Genomic DNA, 14,040 nt, shown 5'->3' with positions numbered 1-14,040 from the left:
GTAGCAAGCTCCTTCAAAAATACTCTGTAAGCAACAATGCCTTTCCCAATCAAAGTTTACATTGTGATAGACAGATTGTGCCTCCCCATCCCCACCTCTTCTGGCATTTTTCAACTGAGGAAAATGAGTTATGTCTGGAGATGAGAACAGCTTTTCCTTTTTTGCTGCATAGGACTGTGTCCCACACATGTTTATAAAATGAGACTTTTAAGTTCAGTTGAAATTATTTGAAAGAGCTTATGGCTTCTTGTTTCTAACTTCAGCCTGTTTACATAATTTACCTTGGGAAAAATAATCTTTTCGACTCCAAGTAAATATTCAGCCCCTTCTGAATGTCCTCTAAGAGAGTATTTGCTTCCTGAAGTCTGTCTAACATCTTGGGTTGTTCAGTTGCAGCAAGTACCTTTGTGTCTTTCACCTTTGTAAAAACAAACACATAGCAGAAACTGCTAAAACTGCAAGTTTTACATTAAAATTGTTAGCATCAATCACATATACTACAGGAGGCTAAAAAGATGTAATTCTTTTCTGTAGTGTGCTTTCATTAAATATATTTGCATTATTTGATAGTTTTGCTTTTCAGACTGTCAATGTTACCAATTTGAACTTTATAGACATTAATGAACGCAATATCAACAAATAAGATTTTTGGCACTTGCTCATGTGTCTTGAGCTTGCTACACAGTTTTCCACTCCCAAATAAATTCTGTCAGAGACAGCACAGGCAATTATTCCCTGTTCTCTTTCTGGTAACACTCCTCTTCAGAGGAATCTGTTTCAGTACAGGCCTCATCAGTCACAGTCTGAGCTATTGGACAGGTTTCAACTCCTATTTAGTTACACTGATTATTTCAACACCTTTATCACAAAACCACACACTCACAGCATTTCTGACAAACATCTCAGCTCACACTACCACTGTCTGGCCTCTTACTCAACTTCTTATTTACAAGGAATTGAACAGGTTACCAAATTGCACTTCCTTTCCCCATTATCTTAACCTGACATGCTACCATGACAGTCCATATTCATTAAATCTTTGAATAATCATGCTGTCACATATTAGAGAACAATCACATGAAAAAAAACTTAGTTGCTCCGAAAGTGTGTACACCCTGTAACTCTAAAGCAAATTCTCACTGTATCCAGACAAGGCTTTGTACCTTTCCAGTGAAGTTGTAAGCAGATCCTGAAAGCACAAATCATTTATCTTTCTACCTAATTCTGACCATTTAGCCATAAGAAAGCTAGAAAATTTAGAATTCATGTTCCTTGAGCTATAATTCACCTTTCAACAGCCAACCTTTAGAGAAATCTCAATACAATAATGATGTAATCTACAATTTTACTGCAAGACTAGAATTTGTTGGACTTCAGTAAAGGATTTTCCACTCCATCAATACAAACACCCAACTGCAGAAAAGAACAGTGTATGCACATGATATTAATAATCATGTTACCAGATGTGCATGAAAATGCGCAATTTATGAAATGTTAGCACTTACCACTTCTGTCATAATGTTTTTCCAGTAGGAATCCACAATCTTAAACTTTCTGCCCTCTTCAGGCATTTGAGCTATAATGTCTTCCGAACTAAAAATTGGTTCCAAATACAACCATGTTGCCTGACATTTTAACCAGTTATCTATAATATCTTGCATTAAACACAGCTTATCTCTCCAAGCCTGCAAAGAAAACATTTAGTAATTAAGTAAAATTACAAGAAAAAAAATATGAATATGTTCTTAGTTAACAACTCTCTAACATCTTATCATGTCAAAATATCTTGAAGCACTTGGAGAAAGCATATTATGAGACATGCAAGGTCAATCAAACTAGCTTTTCCTTACCACACATTCAGCTTCTATTGGTTTGATGAAGGGAGAGCCACACACTGTCTGAGTCTTAACAATGTGATCATCCAGCAAAAGCTGGATGTCATCCACTGACGACAGGATGTTGGTGTCCTGTAAATACACCACGTTTTGGTAAGTCAAAGGGCAGCCACTTTATTTCACCACCTATTCAGCTTCCTGTTTCCCCTTCTCTATGATGTGAAGATATCAAATGGAATCTCCTCTGTACACCTCTGTTCCAAAGGTCCAGAGACAGATTGTTTTGCGATAGGAAGCTGGTGCCTTCTGACTCAGTCTTGTGCATGTGATTCTTGTTTTTTCTGGGCAAGTTAAAATTTTGCTGCTGTCCAGCTTTCCCTACAATACTGGGGAAGTCCTCAGGCTTACAGATTTGTTAGGATGAGTATGTGAGATCACAAGCTGTCCAGATACTAAAGTCCACATAGAAAGAGTTATAATAATGGAGACATTTGCCCAGCTGTGGGCTAAGATACAACTTTCCATTGCACCACAATGAATCAGCAGCAACATCCCTTTAATATTTCTCAATTGGTATTGAGAATCAAAACAATTCTTTTCAGATACATATATTGATTTGGTGCTTACTTACAGTTTCCCTGTACTTTGTCAAACCAAAGTACACATTGACCCACTCCGATTTCATTTTCTCTATTGATTTCTCTAAGGAATACTCCTTACTTGCAGCTGCTCCAATAGGTTCTATTCTAAATTGAAATGAAACATACCTTTGAAATGTTTTTGTAACATAGCTGAAGAGCAAAAAAAATAAGCAGTTGTAGGTAGAGTTGCATATCAGTAATTGTAATATTGTATATTGCATATTGTAATAATTTGTTAATAATACCATAGACTCGTTCTTCAAGGAATATTTTTTCCACTTTCAACCTCACCAAGTTAAAGATATTGATATTAATTGGAAGACAAATACAGACAGAAAATTCTGAAGGAGAAAATGAAGCGATTTAGGAATACAACTGGATTTTTATGCCTCTATGCTACAAGAACAACTGACAGTTCACACCTTGATAAACACGGCTGATTTTACAGCATGTTCTAACAGCACAAAAAACCCCAAAAGAGCTAATATTTGGTATCTGAGCTATGAAATGTGTCTAAAAAATGAGACTAGATTAAACTCCTTACTGTTCAATAAATTGTGGGAGTCCACATTCCAATATGTATTTAAAGTTAGTGTTTTCATCTGGTTTGATCTCACGTCCTACAATTTCACTAATCTGAAAATAAAATAAGAAATAAGTCTATCATCAAGATGCATTTTTATAAAATATTTTCAAACAGCAAGCAACGAATTCCAATGAAGTATTAGTGCAACACCCTAATTTGCTTTTCTGCCATAAATTATTAATTTAAAAAAGGTTCTGCCTGTGGCATTACAAATTTCAAAACTGGATGTATCATGTCACAGGACAAAAGATATTGGACTGTCAGTTTCTGTGGCAGAATATTTCCACACTTAAGGCAGAGTTTAAAGTACCTGCACCCAGTGTCTCTCCTTCATCCCTCGATTGCAGGCAATTGACAGGACAGGCAGATGCTGTTTAAATTTATCAAGCTTGAATTTCATGGATTCTGCCATGCGCCTGGGCACGGGCACATCTGGGAAGCTCTTAGAGAGTTTGTACATGGTCCTCCACATGTTTCCAACCTCTTCACTAATTTCATCAGCATTCAACTGCTGAAGAGATCCTGAATACAACAGCATAAAAAAAAGCACAGCAGGCACATTAGCACAAGGAGATTCCCAGGGTGGTTTAGTTATAGCTATTTTTAATCATTGTCCTCTAACTGGAAATCAATGGTGTTATAAAAAATTATCTTAATGCAAATTCCAAGTCAGTAACTCTTTTCCATGCTGCTTAGCAGCATTTATTCCTTTAAAATTATTTTCTCACAACTAATCAATCCTCTCAGCTTCTACTTAGCTAACTGCAAATAACATGTTTCATCAAATGAACATCAAAGCCTCACCATTCATCCATTCCTCAGATTTGGTATGGAAAGTATATGCTGTTACCCAAAGCTGCTCAAAGGGTTCTTTGGTTGTAATTATAGTTTGCAAGAGAGGAAATTGAGTCTTCTCCCGCCCAAGCAAATCTTCTTCATAATTAATACCCTTTAAGGGAAAAAAGAAAAGTACATTATTTCCATCAAAAATTCCTATTGCTGTTTAAACTTTCAAACGGACAATATTGAACATAATTATTTTACATGTCCTAAAGCCAGACAGATCTGTTGATATAGGTCTGTGGATTTTAGATGCATAAGGTAATGGTGTTCTTGAAAGTTCCCCTAGTTTTTTAATGAAATCATAGAGGTCTTTTCCAACCTAAACCATTCTGAGATCAAGTCCAATGGTTAACTCAGTATTTTGGGGTATCTTTTACTACTCAAATAACTTTAAAAATCCAAATCTATTTTAGAATAAGATAATGAACTATGGAATTCAGTGAAAACAAGGTTCACAAATTTCCAATCCACTGTGAAATCTGAATGTAAGCTCCTCAGTTAAAGAGGCTTGTAGAATTTTTTTTAAACTTGTGATTAAGTTTTTTTCTTTTACAGAATTATCTGGGAGCTCCCACCAAAACAGGTGTTAATTGCTGTGTTTATTCATGGTAAGACACTGTCTTGGTCCAAAATATTTCATCCTAAAAATCAATGCACAAAGATTTAGATTTTGAAAAAGTATTGTCTTCTTTATTTTACAGTTGTTAGGGAGGTGAAGTACCAAGAAATGCTGGCTGAAATGCAGACACTGAATTCAGATTGAGTCCTGAGTCTGTGCTTTTATAATACCAACAGACCTTTCATAAAACTTGTAATCATTTAATATGAACTGCAGGCAGAAAAAAATATGAAAATCCATATTTTCCTTTTTTTTTTTTATTTTATCCAAAAGATAGTTAAATTCATGCATTCACCGAGCTAATTGTCATGTCATTTCAATTGTGTGGATACACCTCTCATGTATTAAGAAACTTAGGCTTAATTAATTGTTCTGATCTACCTATAAGAGCATATCAGTGCTGTTAACTGACACTAATTAAATATACTAGATGCCTTTAAATCAGATTAATAGTATTGATGTGTAAGACTACCAATTTATTTAAATTCTAAACTCATTTAATTGATTCCATTTTTTCTTTTAAGTGGGACTTAATTAAAATTTTGACTCTTATGGCTCCATATATGGAGAAATCTCATTGTCTCACTGTGATTTAGAAGATTAATTAAGCCTCACAATGCCTATGAGCTCTCTCAAAGACAACCCTTCTCATTTTCCAGCAGAGTCACAGCTCAGACAAACTGTTCAACTTAGGACGATACAGTAAATTGGATGGGGAGCTCTGAACAAAATCTAGAAATCTTGGTCTTCAGTTCGCTTCTTAGCATTTGAAATTCCTGTTATGTGTTAAAATGTATATTTAATGCCTATCAACATTAAATGGAAATTATACAAACAGCTGAAAAACATTTGGGTTTAATTTGAGAACAAGCAGAGGGACTGAAAACACAGCCCCTGTGCACAAACCATGATTCAGGGAAAATGCCAGCTCCCTTACATTCTGCCTTTGCCAACTGTCAGAATTGTTTTCTGTGGATAATATCTGGTACTACTGACTGCTTCGGAACAGTGAAATTCAGTATTTCAATTTTTTTAACTCCCTGATTTCTTTTTTCCCCAAAATTTTCTCTTCAACTCAGTGGTTGGGACAAATAAGCACACAGGCACAAAAAGGTATTTGCCACATCCCTGAGAATTTGGAAATTTTAAAACTATCCTATCAATATATGGCCAGAACTCTGAAAAGAAAACTGGGGCAGGAACCAAACTTTTGCTCATCCAGCACACTGTAACCCATTCCATATTTGATGAATAAATACTAACCTCAAATTCTTTTAGTGCATTATCTATATTATTATTTAACACTTTGAAATTCTCAACATTCTTCCTCAATTCTTCCGCAGTCACGATATCTCCCCGCTTTTTGTAGCTTTCTACTTCCTTATAATAACCTTCAAGAGTTTCCTTAAACTGAGAGCACCTAAGAAAAAGATAGCTAAGTTAATATGATGTTGTGTTTCATTCCTATTCAGGCTACAATTATTTCATTAATTACAATAGGCACTGTCACATGAAAACTGACCTCAATACTAGTATAAACACAGATGCGAGTGAAAGCTCACTAACCAGTTCTATCAATACCATGCTGTTCACAGAATTAGAATTCAAGGCTCATTTTCAAACCTCACAATTGATTTACTTTACTTACATCTGCTAACTCTACTACCTGGAGAAAATAAACGAAGAGTGAAAACAATGTAACAAAACTATGTGTAGTGCTGTAGTAATCAATGTAACAACATAAAATTATGAATATTCTGGACCAATCCTCATTCCTCCTTTCAGATCTATTTAAGTATAGGGATACTCAAATCCACCCTCACCAACAGTATTTTTCAGAAATCTCCATAATACTACAAGCTAGATTTATTCCTTACTTTCTCAGGTTCCTTCTAAGTTTTCCTTCTTTGAAATTATCTCCCTTCTACTCATATTGAGATTTTCCTTTTCTTTAAAAATACTCAGTGAGAAAAAATTAATTAACATCATACCTTTCCATCAATGCCTTCTCCACCTGAATCCTCTTGTCAGTCAACACATTTTTGCTACTTTCAAATACTTTCTTAATATCATTAAGCCAATGGAAAACTCTGCTGTTCAGGTTTATGTCATCATCTAAAATAAAAAATACAGACACCTTTAAAAAATACTTTTTAACCAATGATTTAATAGAATGGTTATTATATAATAGAATGGCTACTACCAAGCAAAACCGTTAAACTACGTTTAAGAAAAAGCAAAGAAACTGGTGGCTGGATTATCTTTACTGCAAAGAAACTCTTCCCTAAAACAATTCTGATTGACAGCAAATCTGTAAAATCAAGTTAAGAAGGTGAAATTCTCTAAATAAGATGTTAGCTAGGCAGAGACAGTTAGTAAGAACAGTTATTCCAGAATATCAATTCCATTCAACTACACACAGAGAGATAACTCCTAACTAAATGTATATTATACATACATAAGATGGATAAGTGTCTAAACCATTTCTAGTCCTCAATCTGTAAATGCTGAATTATTCACAAAAGCCAGAGCATCACAACTACAGGATGAGCACACATCTCCATCTTCATATTTGTCTGCTTGTTCTGTGCACTTAGGTCATTATAACTAATGTAGGACACATGCTTATAAACCAAACTACAGAGAAAATGTAATTATGAAATACTGTAATTGCAAACACTGCAGTCCAAAATATAACATCCAATTGTCCTGGCTTCCATAGGCATCCTAATTTTTATTATAAATGAAATCTAATAAACACAGCATATCCTTGTTATTTCTCCCATTGTCTGATCTAAGGGTGTGTTCTGCTTAAGGAAACAGTATTGTCCTGACACTGAAATAGGTTTGCATTCCTTTTTAGGTGCAGCAAATAACAGACTGCATCTGTGAATTACATTTTTCGCTTTGAATAAAAATGCGAACTAAAAGTAATTTCTACAGGTGTATCTTCAGTCTTAGAGAACAGCCATTACATTAACTAAGAACAGCAAACCATGACAGCAAACAAGTAAAGGCCTATTCTGATATAATCCTCAGTTGCACAGAGGCAAGTTCTTACACTTTCTGCATGCTGTCAGAGAGCCTTGGGCATGTGGCTTTTTGGATGGCTTTTATCTGGAGAATTTTTATTTAATAACATAGAGGTATAACACCATTTGAGCAGATTACATATCATTGACCTTATATGACCTAGAACACAATAAAAAGCTCTGTCTATGATGTGTGCCATTCCTCTTCCATTCCTTGCTGCACTGGTACATTTTGGCCTCTATTGAATTCTTTTTATTTCCTTTCTGTCTCTTTTGAAACTTTCCATTAGCACCCTAGAGGATGCAACATTTAGGCATGCAGAGCCCAATATCTATATGTAAATATTCTCATATGGAAATTTTATATTCTGTAGTTAGACATACCAGAGAGATAAGCATAGTCCATGAGGACCTGCAGTCTGCGTGCTGCTTTGTCGAGGTCCTTGCTCAGTTTAACAACAGTAACTTCACTGGATTTCTTTAAGAATGCTTCATATTCCACTAATTGTTCAACGCTCTGAGGCACCTCACTCATTCTATTTGCAATGAAGTTAAAATCATCACAAATTCTTCAACAAAAAGAGAACAGACATATCACTGGGACTGTAAATTAAGAGAGAGGCAAGATCTGGTAAAATTATTCTGTCTTTGAAACTAAAATAATTAATTTCTTCATGCATTGATTTATTTTTTTTTCTGTGAGTTCTAGCCAAACCTCCCTGTTCAGCCAGGCTGCCCTTCTTGCACTTGTCTGGTCAGCACTAAAAAACCCAGCAGATGAACAAAGGTCTCTCATCCACAGTTATATAGCATCAATCCAGGCAAGAACCATCCATGCAAACAACAGGTACCTTTGATTTAACCGTCTGTTTTCCACCACTTCAAATTCAATCAATGTGTCTCTGAGATTTTGGGTCCGATTGCAGAGTTCCTCATTCAGTTGTAAAGCATCCAGACAGAACATGGCCAGAGGAACAGTGACATCCATAGAAGCAATCTCTCTTTTCAGCTCTGTGAAGCTGTCAATCTTCTAAAAACAGAATATAAAACATCTGTTATTTTTCCTAAAAGCCTAGAGCTGAAAAATCTGACACAAATAATGGTTTCCATCCAACAAATTGGATCATTTATTCCAAACAGAAGAAGGAAAACTCATTTTTATCTTTCCAGAGACCTGCCCTTATCCACAGATTCCAGGGCTGAAAGCTTTGCACAGTAATTTGCCATAGTAGGGAAGACCTCAAGCTGCCTAAGGAAGCATTTAGCCATATGCTAACTCAGGGATGCAAAGAGAAGAGCAGACAGGCCTGACTGAGGACAAGACACTCAAAAGACAAGCAAACTGCAGATTGACCAAATACTCTGGGCAGCCTTTCTGCTAAGTAAGCAACAAAAGCAACCTTTTGTTGTAAGCAACAAGCAACCTTCTCACAGAAGAAGGTTATAAAGAAACCTCCTCCTACATTTCCACAGCAGTCCTACAGTAAAGGGCTATGTAAATTGAGCACTACCTTGTATTCTCAAGGGCAAAATTAGTGATTTGTTCTTTACGCAGTAAGTTAGGAAGTCATGTGTGATGTTTTAGTGGCTCTATGGACATGTCACAGTTGTCAAGAATATATTACCTCACTTAAAGCTTCTAAAGAGGGACTTTTCTCCAAAAATTTTGTGACATCTTGCTGTGATTTGTTGTTCAACAGACTGCTGTACTTCCTGTACACATTTAAATACCTTAAACACAGAAAACCACAAAAACAAACATAAGTTTCTCATGCAAAGTTTCTCTGTAGAAAGAAACCAATATACTCAAACTGTCTATTTAGTCAAACAGACAGAGTTATGAAACTGAGGGTTTGGAAGGGCAATGGAGTTACCAAAGACAAAACTTACTTCTTTGGACCAAGTATGTTACTTTCAAAGATCTTTTCAAGTTTGCTTATATACTCTAAAAACAATGACTCATGTGGTTTGACTGTATTAAGAGTCAGATCATCTCTTCGTAATTTCGGAAATAGAAGTTTCTCTACCTGAAGGAAATCATTACAAATACTGTAACAAGACACAGAATAGCCAAACAAAAAGGTGTTCTATTACACATTCACCTACCACATTAAAAAAAAAATCATTATTTGGTAAAAACAGTGTAACCTGAAAAGGCTCTGATCTATAATTAACACTTGGTCACTCACATCGTTTGCTTGTGAAAACTATATGAAAATTAAACCTGTGCATCAATATAACTTGAATCTGAAAAATATCTTCTATAACCAAAAGGTTCGTACAGTTCATTATTCATATTCTTCATTTTTATTTTCTATTTGTCAGTCTTCAGCCTAATTCATAACTTCTTATATTATAGGTAGTTTTTATTAATATTGTATTTTGTATGCAGCTATAACTTATCCAGTACCTTTGGGAGTTCCTCGGCACTCTGCAGGATCTTCTGGAAGCAATGACTGATTAAATCCCAACATGCTCCCAAAGGTGGCTCAAAGACAATATCAGGCTCTTTCACACAGAGTTTGACTGTGAGTATCTGAGATACAAAGAACTGCATTCCTCGATATGGTTCTTCAAAATCATTACCATCCTTAGGGAATAGAAGGAAAAAATTAAACAAAGAAGTGAGCTATAGGAATAAAAATTTTTAAACTGTTGAAACTTCCCCAATATCCTTACTACACAACACCAATGGGAGCATCTTCCCTGATATTTATACAAAATCTGATGTTTCAAACAAGATCTTATGGTGCTGACTCCTAAATGAATTATCCCCATGTAGGACAGAAAACCATACATATACCTGGCAGCACATACCTTGTGAATCATAAAAAATGCAAGAAGATCTTCTAAGGAGTTAATAACCATCTCACGCAATTGTAATGACATTAGAGCTGCCACAGAACTAAAATAGCTTTCAACTTTCACAGGGGAATCAGAGTCCCTTTGAGGAGCAAAATGAAGCCACATATTTCTCTGATCAATGAAAATAGATGCACAAGCTGGGATCCACCTACAGTTAAATAATATGGAGACAAAGTTTTTAAAGGCTTTTTAGTCTTACTTTGCTCCTTGCAACAAAATCTAAACACAGAAATCACCCAAAGAATGAGTAAAATCCAAAGGGCTAGAAGAGAATTGATGATTAGATATCAAACAAAACTGTACCTTCCAGGACTTAGAGGAAACCTAAGTTTTAAAACTAAGGATGCTTGTTATAATGGACCATTATGATTCATTTAAATTAATAGTAATAGACAAAACAGTATAAATTATATTGTTTTATTGGTTATGAAACAACATTCAATTATTAGCATTAAATGAGAAACAAGTTTGGAAGATACCTCAGGCAGCAGAATTCAAACACTTTCTATCATGTGCCTCATATATTCTCTTTCTTAAATTGACTGATTTACATAATTAAAAAAAAATCCATCACCATTTTTACAGACATAGAATCCTCCTCCTCTCATGGTTAGAAACCTTCTGAATTCAAGTCTCCATTTATTCATAGTTTATTACCATTTATTCTTGTACAAGTACTCTTGCAGTTCTAAAGGTCCTGACAGTATCCCAATATTTATTCCTCTGAGGGCAATTCACCCCTTTGTTTTGGCAGCCTTGTGGCTGGGACTGCTGTCATCTCTATCTAAAATCTGTTTTAAAAATGGGCCTTCATGTAAGTCAGTCCCTGAGATATTCTATTTATTTACAGCTACCAGAGCTGGCACTGACTTGTTCTGAAGGATATCACGAGCTTCCCCACAGTGCCTTTGAACGATGCCCTCAAACTCCGCAGGCAGCAGCGGCAGGTCTGCACAGAGCACCTCTGCAGTGCGAACAAACCGGAGGTGACTGTACCTAGGGAAGGGAAACACAGAGCACATCCTTATGGAATACTGCTTTAAAAAAAAAAATCCATAAAATATAGTCAAGAAGGTCTCAAATGTATTATAAACACAAAAAAATGTAATTTCATTTATAAATATCACTTCATTGCTAAGCTGTCCAAGAAGTGCATTTCTGATTTTCTATCAACAAATATAAAAGATTTCACAACTTTCAGTTGTACTTGCTGTGTTTAAAACTCTTAATTCTTTGCTAATATTGCCTTGTCCTTTTCCTATAGTCATTAGTGTATCCAGTCATTAAAGAACATACAGAATGAAACCTACTGCTTCTATTCCATATTAATAAGTAGCTATCCTGACTACTCTATGGGGGGGAAAAAAAAAGAAATTTATTTATATTTAACTTCCTCAGATTACACATCTCAATTTTCAAATGTCCCAGGGAAAATTTCAACTCCAAACATTTGAAAGGTATTCAGTTTTAAGAGTTAATTTTGTTCATATCAGCAACTAGGATGAAAACTCCAAATGACCATTTACTTGAGCACAGAATCTTTATTAAAATTTAAAATAATAATTTAGTTTTCAAATTATTAAAATTGTATTTAAATTTATTTTAAAAATATTTCAATTTTATTAAAATAATAAATTTATTGTTTAAATTTAGGCATAGCACCTTTTAACAAAGGGTATGATCTTTTCACAGTATGTAACATGCTCATTCAGTGACTGCAGGAAACAATCATTTTATGCTGAAATTCTTAGAGGCTCAGAAAAAAGAATTATTTAGAAAACAACCATATTTTGCCACTTTGTATCTAATGGCTCCCCCAGGTTCTCTGTAGCCTATGTAGACAAGTCAGCAGATCTACACTAACGAAATCATAAAATAAAAAACATGCTAAATTTCATAAAGATCTATGAACAGGCCATCTTACTGAGAAAGCCAGAGCTCTTGCAAAGTGGGCATCAATGAATTCACTATAAACAGATTGCTTTCATTCCAACTTTTTGTTTTTTTATAAGAGCTGTGCCATGGGACGGGTGCACAGATAACTCTCTGGGGAAAAGGGCGTGGGGTGCTTCCAATAGAGAGTCTCTTCCTCTCAGCCGGATCCAACAAGACATAATCAACTAGAACAAATCATATATATCTTGGTTAGACTGCACATATGGCCAAAACCTACATTCAAAGCCACTGTATTTTCATAGTTCAGGAAACTGTAGAATTCTGCACATTTGAATCTAACACAGCCATACAGTTATTTGTACATTTTCAGCATAAAATACAGCATAATAACCAAATTACAAATTTGACTCTAAAATTATTTCAGAAAAAAATAATTAAAGGAGAAAAAAATGGGATTCTAAAAATGGGAGGCAGGAGAAACAATTTTTCATTCCGTCTCTCTGCCTGACGGGATGTAAGGCTTCATAAATAAGGTATCTGTTGAAATTGGAATGCTATATAGCATGATCACAGGTCATTTTCTCTCAGAGACCTATTGTAGTTCTACTGATCCCAAAGGAATTCTCCATGAATGCTAAGAATAGAATGGAGATTTGCTTTTGAAATACCGTAAACGTCTACATACTCAGAACTGCTCAGAGATTGTGAGTCTTACCAATGGCTTTCATGAGGCCGGTACAATAGTCTGTCTCAATCTCTTCTTTTAAACGTGCCAGGAATCTCGCCTGCTCTGGGCTAGGAGGAATGTGAGTTGGAATATGTTTTAAAATTTTATTCACCACTTCCTTATCCTGAGGTGCCAGCATGTCTTCTCGCACTCCATTACGTATGTAGTGACAGTACCGCTAAAAATGTTTAAAAAATTACACTTATTGTATCAATTTTGTGACAGATAATTAATTACTACAAAGTATTTTTAGCTTTTCTATCACTTAAGCTTTTTCTGTAATTGAAAGGTGTTTGAATATAATGGATTTTGGGTAGCTATCTATGTTCCTTTTAAAGCACTGACATCTTTACAGTACTTCCAACCTGCTTTGATGTAAGCACATACCCACTAGAACTCAGTTCAGCATATTAAATTACTGATCAAAAAAGTACTAGAGAACAACATGAGAGGTTAAGAATTTGGGAAGATACTAAACTTGCACACGCTTTACAACAAAAATCAGAGTAGCTATAAATGAAAAAGGAGGTGACAATATTTAACAGCAGTTTGCTATATTGAGTATTTACATCTCCTAATCCTCATGTACTGCCTGCTTTTCTCAGCTACCTTTTAGTAAACAGTTTCTAGATATCTTGCAGATGATTACTGCTGCTACTTTCACCTCCAAAAGAAATAATATAAATACCTCTAGATCATCACTTGAAGGTTGCTTTTCTCGCTTACTTATCTCCTTCTCATGTAAATCCATGAGAGCAAATTGCTCTTCTGGGGTCAGTGGCTGGCTGTCTGTGTAATTCATGACATGCAGTTCTGGTGTATGAGCAGGTACACTCAGTGAACTGCGATTCAAGCACTTTAACAAAGTACTTTTGAAAAAAAAGAATACAAGTTTAGTGAATAAAGAAGCAGTAATGTTTAAGGACAGATGACACGGATTATATAAACCATTTGTGCTACGCTGAGGACAAGTACGATCTATGGAAGTATTTGAAT

General features: G+C 35.2%; 1 protein-coding gene across 2 annotated transcripts in view; it reads right to left on the bottom strand.

Moving 5' to 3' along the window:
- DNAH3 (dynein axonemal heavy chain 3) overlaps positions 1 to 14,040 on the bottom strand; it is a 57,280-nt gene that overhangs the window by 36,223 nt on the left and 7,017 nt on the right. For both annotated transcript variants that reach the window (XM_083872434.1, XM_083872433.1), the window contains 19 exons: positions 13,733 to 13,913; positions 13,033 to 13,222; positions 12,346 to 12,541; positions 11,292 to 11,417; positions 10,374 to 10,569; positions 9,967 to 10,146; positions 9,447 to 9,583; positions 9,182 to 9,287; positions 8,408 to 8,586; positions 7,941 to 8,125; positions 6,516 to 6,639; positions 5,788 to 5,944; positions 3,867 to 4,011; positions 3,373 to 3,584; positions 3,021 to 3,112; positions 2,467 to 2,581; positions 1,851 to 1,967; positions 1,506 to 1,685; positions 282 to 418 (listed from right to left, as the gene is read on the bottom strand). In XM_083872434.1, coding sequence (XP_083728560.1) covers positions 282 to 418; positions 1,506 to 1,685; positions 1,851 to 1,967; positions 2,467 to 2,581; positions 3,021 to 3,112; positions 3,373 to 3,584; positions 3,867 to 4,011; positions 5,788 to 5,944; positions 6,516 to 6,639; positions 7,941 to 8,125; positions 8,408 to 8,586; positions 9,182 to 9,287; positions 9,447 to 9,583; positions 9,967 to 10,146; positions 10,374 to 10,569; positions 11,292 to 11,417; positions 12,346 to 12,541; positions 13,033 to 13,222; positions 13,733 to 13,913 — 2,955 coding nt within the window. The remainder of the gene's footprint in view (positions 1 to 281; positions 419 to 1,505; positions 1,686 to 1,850; positions 1,968 to 2,466; positions 2,582 to 3,020; positions 3,113 to 3,372; positions 3,585 to 3,866; positions 4,012 to 5,787; positions 5,945 to 6,515; positions 6,640 to 7,940; positions 8,126 to 8,407; positions 8,587 to 9,181; positions 9,288 to 9,446; positions 9,584 to 9,966; positions 10,147 to 10,373; positions 10,570 to 11,291; positions 11,418 to 12,345; positions 12,542 to 13,032; positions 13,223 to 13,732; positions 13,914 to 14,040) is intronic.

The sequence above is a fragment of the Zosterops lateralis genome (genome assembly GCF_965231275.1).
Source record: "Zosterops lateralis genome assembly, chromosome: 15".
Classification (NCBI taxonomy): domain Eukaryota; kingdom Metazoa; phylum Chordata; class Aves; order Passeriformes; family Zosteropidae; genus Zosterops; species Zosterops lateralis.
Note: the sequence above shows the minus strand (reverse complement) of the source record. Positions and strands in the feature narration are given on the sequence as shown.